This window comes from Gastrolobium bilobum, unplaced genomic scaffold, assembly GCF_033153095.1.
Source record: "Gastrolobium bilobum isolate Gb01-03AN ecotype WA unplaced genomic scaffold, APGP_CSIRO_Gbil_v1 utg810, whole genome shotgun sequence".
NCBI classification, from domain to species: domain Eukaryota; kingdom Viridiplantae; phylum Streptophyta; class Magnoliopsida; order Fabales; family Fabaceae; genus Gastrolobium; species Gastrolobium bilobum.
In genome coordinates this window covers 167,580-182,829 of record NW_026896204.1, presented here as the reverse complement: position 1 = coordinate 182,829, position 15,250 = coordinate 167,580, and the positions used below count along the sequence as shown (strand labels likewise).

Sequence of the window (15,250 nt, the reverse complement as noted above, 5' to 3'; positions counted from 1 at the left end):
AACGTCATCGTATGACTTCAACTATTGAAACTGAAACTTGAAAACCTTTTGTCTTCCTCCTTGGTTTCATAAGCCACACCCAAACTCCATAAACCTCTCTCTCCCCCCCCCCTCGTTCCCTCCGGTTCTGTTCCTGCATTTCATCCACACCCTTTTCTTCACTCTCTGAGATCTCAGATTCTTTCTTCACAGACCCCAGTTTGATGGGTACCATCTCGCACGTGATCACCCCCAACATCAATCTTCATGGCTTAACAACTTCTACCCGTTGTTCATATGGGTACTCTCGTCTCCAGACATTGGTACCAAGCAGAGTCACCAATAAAGTTCGCGTCTTTGCAGAGCTTAAGAGCCAAAACTTCACTCCCAAGTCCACCAAAGCAATTGATTTCAGTGACCCTGATTGGAAAACCAAGTTCAAGGAGGACTTTGAGGCCCGTTTCAGACTCCCCCATGTTACTGATATCTTCCCTGATGCTGCTTCTATGCCTTCTACCTTTTGCCTCAAAATGAGGTTCGTTGGTTTCTGCTTCGTGTCATCTTTATTGTGTGGCTGCATTAACAATGGATTTGGTATTTTTTGTTGTTGTTGATGTGTTTTGTGTTGTCCCTGACAGAACTCCTATGATTAGAGACTTTCCTGGAAATTGTCCTTCTTCTGACGAATGGCATGGATTCATTAATGACAATGACAGAGTGCTTCTTAAGGTAGTAGGCTTTATTCATCCTTTGTGCTGTTTGAATTTAAATTGATTGTGAAGAGGTAGCTTGATAGCTGTTATTACTGGGGATACTGATTTCCTTGTTTCTTTATTGCATTCATGTGTCATCGATTACTGGTTTCCTTTGTTTTAATCAAGTTTATCGAATCCCCATTCAAATCATGAATAGCCAAGCTAATTTTTTGAATTGTAAATAGTAAGATTAAGGCACGTACTGAAAATAGCTTGAAATATATCATATGAATAATGTATAATGCACCATTGAGGTAGCTTGAAAATAATAGCTTTTGATTTAACAACTTAAGCTTATTTGACTTTCCAATTTCTTTTATAAGAATTCATGAAATAAAAAAAAAAATGAACGAGTTGTTGTTGAATGTATCAGTGATACGGAATCGCACCTATTCATACATGTACCATGCAATTCATATGATACTGATCGTTGGAATCAAATTTGTGCTTTTCTTGTTGCTTTAACTTATTTTGAATCAAAATAGTTCTTTTTGTGGGTACTTGTTAATACTAATTGACTATAGCTTGAAACAAACAGGTTTTGTATTTTTCACTTATCTTTGCATCGGAATGTCTTCTGCAATACAATTGAATTGCTGTGAAATGCTTTTGTTGGATATTAATTGATGATCTTCTAAAATACTTGTGTTGCCAGTGAGGAATGTTAATTTTCCATTTGCTTTGATCTTTCAGACTATATACTATTCATCTCCTACATCTGCTGGCGCTGAGTGCTTTGATCCTGGTTGTAACTGGGTGGAACAATGGTAAAGTATTTTAATTCCCAATTTTAATCTGGAATATAGTGGCTGTTTAGGCATATCCAGTCAAAGGGATATTAATGTTGCTATTATTAAAAATACTGGTGCATATTATTTCATTAAATCTGAATGTTGGCATTGTTTACTACCATAAAGATATACAATAAAAAGACTGATATAGGCAAGGCTTACTGTTGTTAATGTATAAAATGAAGTGTCAGGGTGAAATCATAGAACTTATAGCATCGATGTGATGCAATTCTGATGCACAATTTGCTAACAATCCAAACATTCACAAGTTTGTCTGACAGTAGGAGGTGAATATCACAATCACCTTATTGCTTCGAGTTTTTGGCTGGGAGAGAAAGTGAGATTGAGTGAGGGAGATGTTCCTGAAATATTATTATGAACAATAGTTATTATTATTTTTTCTTTTGGGTTACCAAATAGTTATTTTACTTATAATATTTGAATGTATAGTTCTCTAAGTCGTTGAGATGTATATAATGTTGTTTCTAAGATTAGCATATTTGGTAAAAGGTTCTGAAATCTTTTTAGGGTGCATCGAGCTGGACCTCGGGAAAAGATATACTTTAAACCTGAAGAAGTAAAGGCAGCAATTGTTACCTGTGGAGGGCTCTGCCCTGGTCTTAATGATGTCATCAGACAGGTTAGTTAATGTTTTCATATAGCTTTGACAAATTCTTGAGAAAAGATTAAAGCTTTGCAGGTGTTCTGAAAGTTAAGGCAGGAAAAAGTTATTAGAGAAATGTAACATTTTAATTTTCATAGATTTTACCATCTTGACAATGAGTTATCGCTAAATTTTCTGGGCAGTGAAATGCTCGTGATTAAGTTACTGGCAGACCCGAAATATATTCTTTGCTGTCATGTAATTGTCTTAAGTATAGCAAACCCCTTCCTTTGCATTTCGGTTTAAAATTGTAAATTATTTCATATCTTGTAGTTTAAGATCTTCCCAGTTTGGCTTCTTTCTTAAACCCGTTCTAGTTACTACGGTCAATAATTTGTTTCTCAATTTTTGATTGGATAATGAATGTGCTGCAGATTGTAATCACACTTGAGATATATGGTGTAACAAAGATTGTGGGTATTCCTTTTGGTTATCGTGGCTTTTCTGACAAAGAATTGACAGAAGTGCCGGTAATCTCATTCTTCCTCTTTGCTGATTTGGTATAAATGTAGTTTATTAAACTAAAGATCTATTGCAAATTTATTGTTCTTCTTGCCAATGACTCTTTACTATATTTGGATTTCTTTTACAGCTGTCAAGGAAAGTGGTCCAAAATATCCATCTTTCTGGTGGAAGCCTGTTAGGAGTTTCACGTGGAGGACCAGGAGTCGGTGAAATTGTGGACAGTTTGCAGGTAGTTGATTTACCCATTCTATTAACAAAATTGTTGATTTCATAGAGAAGATTTTTTTTTCTACGGTGGGTACTATATTTACTGTGATTTGTTTGATGTGCGTATTGTTGATTTCAGGAAAGAGGGATCAACATGCTCTTTGTGTTGGGTGGAAATGGCACACATGCTGGTGCAAATGCAATTCACAATGAGGTTGTTAATCCTTTAACCTTGCATTAATTGAATGCATTCAATTGGATCATTTTGTGAACTATGATGAGTTCTTTTATGAGGAAATCATATCTTGGAAACATATTCATTGAGATTCACAGAGAAGTTAAGTTTAAATTTGGTTTGACTCATTGTGCCTTTTATTTTATGATTATTCAAGTGTTAACATCAAACTGTATAATAATAGACATTGTTTGAGATGTGCATCATGTGTGATATGGAAGGATCTTCACTTATTTACATACAGCAAGAATATTTAAGCTTGTCCTGTGTGTCTAATGAATTGAGATTTTTTTTTTTTTTTTTTTTCCTTCAGTGCTGTAAAAGACGGCTTAAGGTATCTGTAATTGGAGTGCCTAAAACTATAGACAATGATATTCTATTAATGGACAAAACTTTTGGCTTCGATACTGCCGTTGAAGAAGCACAAAGAGCAATAAATTCTGCATACATTGAGGTATATATATTACTTAATATTCTCAGTCAATTTGACTGAACCCAATAATGTTTTCTAGTTGGTAGGTATTCCAATATTTACATATCGTCCCTTATCTTACTAGGCACATAGTGCATATCATGGAATCGGGATTGTGAAACTGATGGGTCGTAGCAGTGGATTCATAGCAATGCATGCTTCCCTAGCCAGTGGACAGATTGACATATGCCTAATTCCTGAGGTATATACGATAAAATTTGTCAGAGCTCTCTTTCTTGTCATGTTGATAAACTGATGCAAGTTCTCACTGTGGTTCAAAGGTTGCTTTCAATTTACACGGCCCTCATGGAGTTTTGAGTCATCTCAAGTACCTCATAGAAACAAAGGGATCAGCTGTAGTCTGTGTGGCAGAGGGAGCTGGACAGGTGATTTAGATTTATAATAATTTTCCCATCTTATAAATCAACAACACTTGCATCATTAGATTTTTTCTCTTATGTTATGTCGCGGCAGTCCAATACAAAAATAAGTATTTTGAATTTTTATTGAAGACCTACATTCGGACATAGAAACTTAAACTTGCTAACTGATATATCTTTTTCATGCAGAATTTACTTCAGAAGACTAATGCTACTGATGCTTCAGGGAATGTTGTATTTGGAGACATTGGTGTATATATCCAACAAGAGGTTTGTTATTACTTGTTTATGGTGCTTACAAAAATCTAAATGGGTTGAGACTTGATGAAAATTGGATATACATTGTTGAATTTTTTTTCCACATAGATTAAATTTCAAATCAAATATGAAGAAAGAAAATCTAAGCTGGCTAAAATTAAAATAAAAAACAAGGGACACTAACTATACTTATATGGAATAGCTCGTTTATAATTTCTCTACACACTTAACCAATTGGTATTTTAAATTATCACTCTATGCCAATCATTTGGAAACCTGACTGTTGTGTCAATTTTACGTGTGGTTTTGGTCTTGACTGTATTGAAACGGAAAATTTATTTTGTAAATATTCATAGAGTTCAAATCCCTTCTCCCTTTTTTATGAAATGAAGGCTCACGCTGTCTGGAAAAGAAGGGGGTTTTAGTTGCCAATGAAACAATGTCAGATTAATATTGTTCCAGTTGCCTATTTTACTATATATATATGTCCAGGGTGTTCATGCCATGCATTAAAACTTTGATTATAGCTTCATCTTTTCTAATGACAAAGATGAATAGTTAAGTTGGTTATTGGTAACTATTTAGAAGTTGTTATTAAGGAAAAAACAGTTATTTTCTCTTTTAAGCATAATTTACGGTAAAAAAGGAAAAAGGTTCCTTCTCAAACACATCTTATCAAAGCTTAGATTATTTGAGTTAATATAAACAGCTTACGATTATGATTTTTCTTTTCCAACATAACGAATGGTATGATTTAGCCAAAAAAGCAAAGGCAGGGGTGCTTTTTGAAATAAATGAGACATGAAGGAGTTTTGAACCTCAGTTATGATCTTGAGCTGCTTTCCTACTTTAGATTTTATTAAAATAAGTAAAATTCAGCTGCATTTTTATTTCAATTGTTGTATGCCTAACAACATGAATATTGCAGAGTGCTGCCTTAATTTTAAATTTAATTATTTCGTGCCAACAATGATTTTATTTCAGACAAAAAAATATTTCAAGGAGATTGGTGTTCATGCTGATGTGAAATATATTGATCCAACATACATGATCCGTGCTTGTAGAGCAAATGCTTCAGATGGAATTTTATGCACTGTACTTGGACAAAATGCTGTGAGTCACTTGTCCTCTCTATCTTTGCCTGTTTTTCTATATTTATGATTTCACTTTTATTATTGGTTTTCACAAGGCAGTTTATCTATCGGCCTTTTATTCTCGTCAACACGCTTTACTGCTAAGCACTTCTAGATTATGTTTATACTTCACCCAACTATGAGCGTGGAGAATCTAGGTCTCAATCTAAGTTATTATGTTCCTATTAATTACTTTCTGTCAAAGAAAGATATAAGATGTGTAAATATTAATGAAATCAAAATACCTGAAGTTTAAGTCACATGAAATATGGAAAATAAAACTAAATTCTGAAATAAGAGAGGGATTTAGTTACCCGGTAATCATATTGTCTCCATTCATCTTTCTCTGATTCTTCGTCTACCGATATATGTTCTTGAGATTATTGGTATCAACTACATTTTGGTCCTTTCTCTAGTTTGTGATTATTGGTTAGATATGAACTGCAATATAAATACAATTCCTCAAGCACAAAATGCATGCCACATCTCCAAAGATCTGTCCATAATCCATATCCTATGTTGTACATTTGTTATTTGATATATTGATTCACAGCATTTGCATTGCAGGTTCATGGTGCATTTGCTGGATATAGTGGCATTACAGTAGGCATATGTAATACACATTATGCTTACCTTCCCATCCCCGAAGTAATATCTCATCCCAGGTTGTTGGACCCTAACAGTCGAATGTGGCATCGATGCTTAACTTCAACAGGCCAACCTGACTTCATTTGATACTTCCATATAGTATATCATAGGAACATAGCTTCAAAAAATATTTTCGGTTTATTTACCCAACATCATAAGTATAAATAATACTGAGGATGACATTCCGTCCCTATTCAAAAAATTTACTTGTATAGCATGGCAAATTCATAGTCCTGCCAATTGCATTCAAAATAAAATTTGAGAGGAATAACCAAGATTTTTTCCCCCTTGATTTTGATCGACTTTGTGACATTTGTTGTAACCTATAAATAAGGGCCAATTTTAGTGAGAGTACAAAGCAGATTTAACTGTTGCTTTGTATTTGGACTCATGCCTTAGTTACTGGATTGCCTGTTCATATTTGCATTCCTGACGATAAATTTTGTGGTTAAGTTGTGCATAGAGTATTCAAAGAATATTGTAAGGGGAGGCCTATTGAATATGTATGTCAAAACTCTTGTGCATAATCATATTCAGTACTATTAATCTTTTGTTTCTGTTTATCTATGGTGTTTCCGTTTCTTCTGAATTACGATTGTAGTATAGTAACTTTCTTTAAAAGCAATCATTGCGTATTAGAGGTTAATAGTTGCCTCTTTAATCTCTTTGCATTTCGGTTGGAAGAATGAGAAGAACAATGCGGATATGAAATAAAATGTGAACATGCATATGAATATTGATGAAAATAATATGTATGTTTTCTATCCATTTCTGTGCATCGGATTCCGGATGAAGCATTTGTAATTTCAGTTGTGCTGGATCCTGGGGATGTCACTAATATTAAGCTGCGTTACATGAATTATGGGAAGGTTTAAATGTTAATATATATTTTAAAATTAATTTTATTGCCTCCAATGGAATGGATAAAATTTAAGAATATCAAACTCTTTATTTATTCTTTCAAACATTTTAATTAGTTTGTCTTTTTTTTCTGGTTATTAAATTGTTTATCTTTTTTTTCACAAATTTTAAAGCTATATATAAAAGTGGATTTTGCAGAAATCAGCATCACATGAATGCAAGATTTTAAGATAAAAAAAAGGGTGAAAAAAATTTGTTTTATAGTTATAAACTGCTTGCGTTATATTTATAAATCAATATTGGGTTTTTATATATATCAAGTTTAAAATGATGTCATTTTTAAATAGTGAATAGTAAAATATAATCTACAGTTTTTAGTTAAAATAAATATGAACTTAAAATAAAATGGATAAATGACTAAAGTTAAATGTATATAAAGTTATATTATTGTTTTTCTATATAGATTTACATACAATCTAATAACTCTGCACACTATTTTCTTTTGTATATTTTAAAAAATATCTACTCAATTGTTTGTTTATAAAAAAAAAAATGTATGGATAAAAGTAAACATAAAAAAAAGAAAAAAAAAACATCAATTAAATTGAACCAATATTTCCATATAGTACTTATTAAATATTGTATATTAGCGCGGAGCAAGGCCTCGCTTGTCAGTTGCCACTATTGCAGCCTTCGTGATAAAACCAGTGGGTGAGCCACATATATCATGTGGTGGACTTTACCCGAGTTAAATTTTAAAAAATTGTATTTTTTATATATAATTATATAATTAATTGTAATTTGATCTGAATTAAAATTGTAATTTGGTCCGGATTAAAATTATAATTTGGCCGGAGTTAAAATTATAATTTGGCCCGGGTTACAATTTATAATTTGGCTCTATCTAAAAATTAAAATATATTTGGTGAGAGATTTGGGTAAGTTGTATTATGTTATGTATTCATTTTTCACTTGTATAAAAAAAATATTTTTAATAAAATTATAACTTCTGCGTGTTGTCTACTCAGATGCTCTGTATTTAATATAATTTAAATAATATTATGATATGAATTAATTAAGATTAAGAAAAATAAATACACATATAATTTTTTGGTCTGAGCTCAAATCGGAGCCTGGCTCCGCCACCGGATAAAACGTCCTCTTCCTATGATTGTGTTAAAAGTTACAGTAATAGTTGATATGCATCCAACATATATATAAATGTAAGCCAAAAAGAGAAAGAATCTTGATTAATCTTGGATAAAAAGGGCAGTAACTACTGTTAATTTGATAAATCCCAATCAGAGATCGTACAATTGATTTTCTTTTGATTTTGTAGGAAAGCAGGACAAAAAGGAGCCAAATTTGGAAGTAAGAAACCAAAGTCCCACGCTATTAGCGCAAAACCTGCGCTAGTAGCGCCAGAAGAAAATTACATCCAGAGGCATCCACGCTCATAGCGTGAAACTCGCGCTAGTAGCGCCTGAAGAAAATTACATCCAGAGGCATCCACGCTCTCAGCGTGAAACTCACGCTAGTTGCGCCAAACGTTCTTGCCCACCACGCTCATAGCGTGAGAACCACGCTAGTAGCGTGAACTCACAGCCTGATTAACAAAACTCCTACGCTGACAGCGTGGGAACCACGCTCATAGTGTGGGAAGTGCAGACAAATCAACCATCAATCCTATTCTGAATTAGAGAAAGTTATAAACCTTTGGTTTACCATGTTTTTAGACTAAATTATACAAGAGTTATGTAGTAGAATGCATGGAATTCAAGGTTTACAACATATAAGTCATAAGATAGGAAATTGAGCTGACGTTTTGATGTTTTTTGCATTTTGAAGGTAAAACCACAAGAATTGGTGCTAAAAGTGCTAAAGAAATCATGACAAAGAAGTAGCGGCTCAATATGGACCAAGGGAAGCCAAAAATCTTAAAATTCAAAGGCCAGAAGAGCACGCTCAAGCGAACCAGAGGACGCTCGAGCGCGTGCAAGCAGGAAAAACAGCCAAAATGAGCAATCCAGGACACTCAAGCGCACGGATGCACGCTCAAGCGCCCCAGAAGACAAGAATTTATCCACGAGGAGCACGCTCGAGCGCTCAGTAGCACGCTCGAGCGCGTGAGGGCAGGCAGAACAACAAATTGCAAGCACTTAAGCACGCTCAAGCGGCCAACAGCGCGCTTGAGCGCCCAAGCACGTTCCAGACAGCAAAGATTTACTAAGATTTGCTGAGATTTTCCAATGAAGACAAGATTTTGATATCCGGAATTAAAGCAGAAGCATATCAAACCTGATTTTAAGAGATTCATGGAGGATTGAAGCAAGATTATAAAAAGATTCAAAGTCTGAAATCTGTCACCAATCTACAAGATCTTAAACGCAAAAGGAAACAATTATAAAATCAATTACAAATCTGATACGGATATGGTGGGAGATTCAATGAAGGATGTGGCTTCAATGGTTATAAATAGGGAGCTGAGGGTCAGACCAATACACCAATTCACAAGTCCAGAGAAATACATAGAGACCTGAAGGAGGAATCCTGTTGCGGAGTGCTGGAACACTGAGGAACCAAGTCAACATCACACCAATGGAGGCTTGGGGTTCTCTTTTCTTTACTATTCTTTTTCAATTCAGTATGCTAGGCTAGATTTTTATGTAGTTAAGGGTAGATGGAACCCAATTGAATCTTTATGTTTATGGATTAAATTGTTCTTGAATTCTTTTCTTTTTATAATTGAATAAATTTATCTGTCTTTAATGCTTTCTATGAGTTTGTTCCTTATAGAATGATTTTGGGAAATTGTATGACAATAGGGATGTTGGTGCATGAACCCTGAATTGATAAATTTATCATAATCCTTGTGATCTAGGGATAGACATAGGGTAATTATGCAATCTTGGAATTCTTGATCTTAATGCATGTTTTCTTGGGGAATAATCGGGGAACTAGAGTTCTTTCAAGATTACATAGATTTATAGTAACAAAGAATTGAGCCGTAATTAACTTAGAAAGAATTGATTGGCAATATATTAAGAACCGGATTCTTGACTGTTTAATTCATAACATATTGAGGAAATTAGGGGAAGTCGAAACCTTAACTACGCTTGTTTTAAATTCTTAATCAATCATCATCTTTTCAATTGTCTTTTTAATTTTATCTCATTACTTGTCTTTAATTTTTAAAGTTCTTCAATTGCAATTCTCTTCATCTAAATTCTCGATTGTCCAACTAAAACACGATTAGCGAACTAGTGCTTGAAATTCAGATCCTCGTGGGAACGATCTCGTACTTAGTACACTTTTATTACTATACGACCGGTGCACTTGCCGAAGTCGCAACAGAAAGATTGGACAGAGATTTACGACGAAGATTTAATCAAGATATCTGAGCAAGACACAAAGTCTATAAATAGAGGCTTAGACTCCCTGAGAAAAACATCTTTGGATGGAGAGAATTGCGAGGATCAAAGAATTGAGAGAATTCTTGGAGACTCGCGCTGGATATCAGGATTCCACCGGAGTTGAAGGCTGAAGACATTGAGTTTTTATTCTTCTTCTTCTTTTCTTCTTAGTTTATGAAAAAAATTTATTCTTTTATTTTGTTTAAGTCAGACATGAATATGTCTGGCTAATTTCTTTTTGTAGTTGGGATCACGGACCCAATGTGAATCCTTTATATTTCCTGTATTGATATTTTATAAGTTAATTAGTTAGTTTGTTTTATTCTACCTGTGTTAATTTTTCCATATCCTGTTTAGAATTGGCCACTCTAAATTATAGGGCTTTGAGGGTTATAATTCACAATAGACATATTGGAGTTTTAATCTGGACAAGGGTAGAATAACAATTTGTGTATGATCTAGACACAGGCTTGCATAAATTGCAGACTTATAATTCATTTGCTTAATGCTTAATTCAAGAGGGATTACTAAGACATTAGAATTCTGATTGGGTTAAAGGGTTAAAATAACTAAGACATTAGAATTCAACTATTTTATAGGGAAATAATGAATTGTCTGAACAAACGAATTAATTAAATTATAAAATACAATATAGGAATATAAGGGAGGATCAGAGGTGAAGTGCATCCTGGCTACATCCTTTTTATAAATTTTTCATCAATATTTTCTCGCTTTCTTGATCTTTTCTTGCATGCGTTGGAAATTAATTGTTTTTAATTTTCTGTTTTTAATTATTTTTTATTTTAAATTCTGTTTTTAAATTACTTTCACAAACCAAACCAATTTTTATTTTCCAACTTAAGGGGGGAATAGTTAAACTAGTACTTGGTGCATTAATCTTCGTGGGAACGATACTCTACTCATCATTTTATTACTTGAAACGAACGATATACTTGCCGATTTCACAACAATAGCAAATAGTGGTATCTCAGTTGACAGGTGGTACCAAGAGAGTTGAATAGTAGTAGAAAGAAAAGGGTTTCGGTTCAATTCTTACATGCCACATTTGAAAGAGGTTTAAATATCTTCATATCTGACCCGCCCTGCCAGCGGCGGACTCAGGAAAAAAAATTTATGTCCGCACATTTAGTGATAGGGGTTCGAGGGCAGCGGCCCCGAATTTTTTTTTTTTTGTAAAGAAAATTTAAATTAATGCTTGAACCCGCTCATAATCTAGTTGCTTCCACAACAAGCTGCAAGCAATAGTTTGACCAATCATTTCCCCCCTAAATCTTATCAATCCTCCAAAATAAATATGAGAATATACTCCAGTACATCCATACATCATCATTCTATTTTATAATGGTGAATAAAAAAGTCAACACTATTTATACATAAGGCAAGCAAAATCAGAGACCTCGTCTCTAGAGATTAACTTATTTGAGAATCTCATACCTACAATCAATATTCTCTTTTTATAAAAATGAAAAAGGAAATAGAGGATGAAGAGAACATGAGAATGGGTACGTGACAAGAATAAGTTTTCTCTCTAATCAATTTGTGTTGCTACGTTGTTTTAATCATCTTTGTACGTTGCTAACTAATATAAGAGTAAATATCATTTTTGGTCCCTAACAAAAAATTCGATCCCCACTTTCGTCCATTATAAAAAAAAAAATTAGTCACATGGTCACTATGAAATTCAAAATGGACCCATTTTAGTATTTTTGAGGGAACAATGTGGATCTTTTTTGAATTTGTGAGGAACCACGATTTTAACTAAATTGATCCACTTTGAATTTCTTAAGGGAAGTCGAGACTAATTTTTTTATAAGGGACTAAAGTAGGAATCGTGTTTTTTGTTAGGGACTTAATTAAAAGAGTATTTACTCCTAATATAAATATTGAACCAAGAGATAAATAAAGACCTAAAAAAAAAACTAAAATCGAAAATTTCATGTCCACACTTGCGGACATTTGCGCAGACGTTCGTCCGCCACTGCGCCCTGCATTCTGGATTAGTCTCATAGTCAACTTATTTATGAGGATATCGAAAAAAAACTAACTCACCTAAAAGAGATAATTAGAGTTGAATTAATTTCAAAAAAAAAAAAAGCATGGTAATGTTTTTGTATTTGTAGCCTTATTTGGTAGAATATTTCTAAAAATTGCTACGTGATAAAAGAATATCATCTTCACCTTTTACTTTGTTATATATTAGTCAATACTGGCTTTCAGTCAAAGACTCAAAGATGAAAGTTCACGAATATACCCTCTCTGCTGCTAGGTACTGCCTCGTACTAAGAACATAAATTTTTGGCAAAAGAAATTAAGTAAAAGCACTTTTTCTGGTAAAGAGAATCAACCCAGGTCAGCCCGGCCTACTGAATGATCTTTTCTATACTTCATCCATTTTTTCTTTTTCGAGCTAGCCCAAATTTTTTTCCTTCTTTTATACCTTTTGAAGAGTCAAAGCTCTCAAACTCTGTAATTAACTAACTCTCTTAATGGTAGATTCCTGCATGCGATACAGAGGAATCCACCATCCCTGAACATATTTAAAGCAAGGCATTGGAATAAATGGCTTCTAAAACTCTGATTATATATATATATATATATATATATATATATATATATATATATATATATATATATGAGACAGGGTCCTTTGACACCGGTGTCAAATTTTAATTTTGACACCTCATCTCATAACCGTTAGATTAAAAAAAATCAATGGTGTCACATGCTTGCAAATCAGAGTCATTGATTTTTTTTTATCTAACGGTTCTGAGATGAGGTGTCAAAATTAAAATTTGGCACCGGTGGCAAAGGATTCTATCCCTATATATATATATATATAGAGAGAGAGAGAAAAGTGTTTATTCTTTTAAATGACACAATTTATATCATTTTACTCTTACAAAGAAGTGGGACCCGGAAAAATATTTATTTTTTTAAATGACACAACTTATATCATTTTACTCTCACAAAAAAGTAGGATCCACACCTTTATTTTTTTTGTCAACTCTCTTCTCTCCTTTATCTATCTCTTTCTCTCTTAAAATGACACAACTTTACCTCCTTTAAAATGACACACACTTTACCCATATATATATATATATATATATATATATATATATATATATATATATATATGAGGTAGGATCCATTGACACCAGTGTCAAATTTAAAATTTGACACCTCATCTGAGAGTTGTTAGATAAAAAAAAATCAATGGTGTCACATGCTTACAAATTAGAGTTGTTGATCTTTTTTGATCTAATAGCTCTCAAATAAAGTGTCAAATTTGAAATTTGACAATGAAGTTAAAAGATCCTACCTCTATATATATATATATATATATATATGTCTGAGCAACCCTTTTGGGCTTTTACCCATCACCCCTTTCTTTCTTTCACAGTCTCAAACCATTTTTACAGAAAGAAGGAAAGAATTAAGAAAAAATATCTGTGTCTTGGGTCTCGCATTGTTTTCTGAATCCGATACTTATTCGTTAGTGAAAAGCGATTTTTCATTAGCAGCATGGCTAGTAGTTTTGCATCTTAAAAAATTTAATTATCCTCTACACCCCTGGAAGTCACTCAAGAAATGAAAGGTAAAGATCTTGAGTTGCTTGAGCATGTGCGGATACAAGAAAGAGAGAGAGAGATAAATAACATTTAAAAACTTCGTCACTTGCATTCACTCAAAGCTGTAAAACTTCCACCAACCTTTGCTCAGTATGGCAGTGGCTTTGACCATGGATGGGTCCCTAACTACCTAACACTGCACAGAAATACACATGCATGGAGTGAGTGAAACTCAGAAGAGAGACCAGAAATTCTGACAAAAACAAAAAGGGAAGAGAATTATTCTTGTTAAAAAGTTTTACAAACCCTACTTCTCTTTCTTTTTCTTTTACAAATTTCTAAATTATTACAATTTCGTTGTTATATTTAAAATTACTAATAGTTTATGAGTTTATTATTTCTTTTGTCACATGATATAATCTCAAAATAAATTTTTTTAGAATTAAAAAAAAAGAATATTATAAGAAACTACATATATATTACAGGAAAGAAATAAAATTCTCAAAATATCAAGTAATATTTTTTAAAATTATAGGTAATAAATATATGCCTAAAAAAAATCTTTAAAATTTGAGAAACGCATGTGGAGGAAAATATTTCAAATATATATTTAGAATTTTTCATTAAATTTATATTAATGGGTCCCTCGAATCAGCGGTAGTGATAGACAATTTTATCTGCCACGGAGACAATAAAATGAGCCCCACTCGTTTAAAAAAAATTCAGAATCTACATGCGGATTCTTGTAAAGTATTCCTGCAGTTGAAAATACTTTTGCCTTAATTATTTTGCCCATTTATATACATAACACACTGGTTTTATTTGGTTTTAGAGAAGTTCTTCCTTCTTCAGTTTAAATAAACGGTTAAACTATTTTGTTGACACGTGAAATTAATACTCTAATTTTATATTCTAGTTGTATTTTTATTTGTTCTTTTTAGTTCATTATAATCCACTAAAAATAAAATAATTAGTAAACTATATATTAAAAATTTATTATGATAATAGAGAAGTAAGGTACGTTGAACTTCGATTGCTTCTTCAAAGGAGTACTACTTCTATTTCTCTTAATTATTATTTTTCGTTAAGTAATTTATTTTTATTATTTTCTTCCGGAACAGTGACCATTTTGCCACTGTTCATCATATTATTTACCAGAATGCCACGCGCACAGTAAAAATTCTCAAAATGTCACGCGGGCTAATTCGCTAAACAGTGTAGCGAATTATGCTTGCTGATGAGTCACCTCCCAATGGCCACGCAATTCGCTACACAGTGTAGCGAAATACGTGGTCAAATAGTTGACTCCCCAGTCAACAAGATGAACACGTGTCAAGCCACGCAATTCGCTACACTGTGTAGCGAAATACGTGACAACGGTCACCTGCTCCACTGCGCA

General features: G+C 33.1%; 1 protein-coding gene across 1 annotated transcript; it reads left to right on the top strand.

Annotated features, from left to right (window-relative positions):
* The first annotated feature begins 203 nt into the window (after nt 1-203).
* LOC133298244 (ATP-dependent 6-phosphofructokinase 5, chloroplastic-like) lies at nt 204-6,300 on the top strand. The gene is made up of 13 exons (XM_061497502.1): nt 204-514; nt 618-708; nt 1,428-1,501; nt 2,054-2,165; nt 2,564-2,659; nt 2,782-2,883; nt 3,001-3,075; nt 3,410-3,550; nt 3,654-3,770; nt 3,850-3,954; nt 4,138-4,218; nt 5,191-5,319; nt 5,907-6,300. Exons 1-13 carry the CDS (start codon nt 204-206, stop codon nt 6,072-6,074), a joined length of 1,602 nt encoding a protein of 533 aa, XP_061353486.1. The 3' UTR covers nt 6,075-6,300.
* The last annotated feature ends 8,950 nt before the right edge of the window (nt 6,301-15,250 follow it).

What these genes read in the sequence shown, in the direction of transcription:
- LOC133298244 (XM_061497502.1), top strand. Translation starts at nt 204, where the DNA reads ATGGGTACCATCTCGCACGTGATCACCCCCAACATCAATCTTCATGGC. An exon ending in ACCTTTTGCCTCAAAATGAG is followed by an intron (nt 515 to 617) that starts GTTCGTTGGTTT and finishes TGTCCCTGACAG; the next exon opens with AACTCCTATGATTAGAGACT. An exon ending in AAATTGTGGACAGTTTGCAG is followed by an intron (nt 2,884 to 3,000) that starts GTAGTTGATTTA and finishes TGTTGATTTCAG; the next exon opens with GAAAGAGGGATCAACATGCT.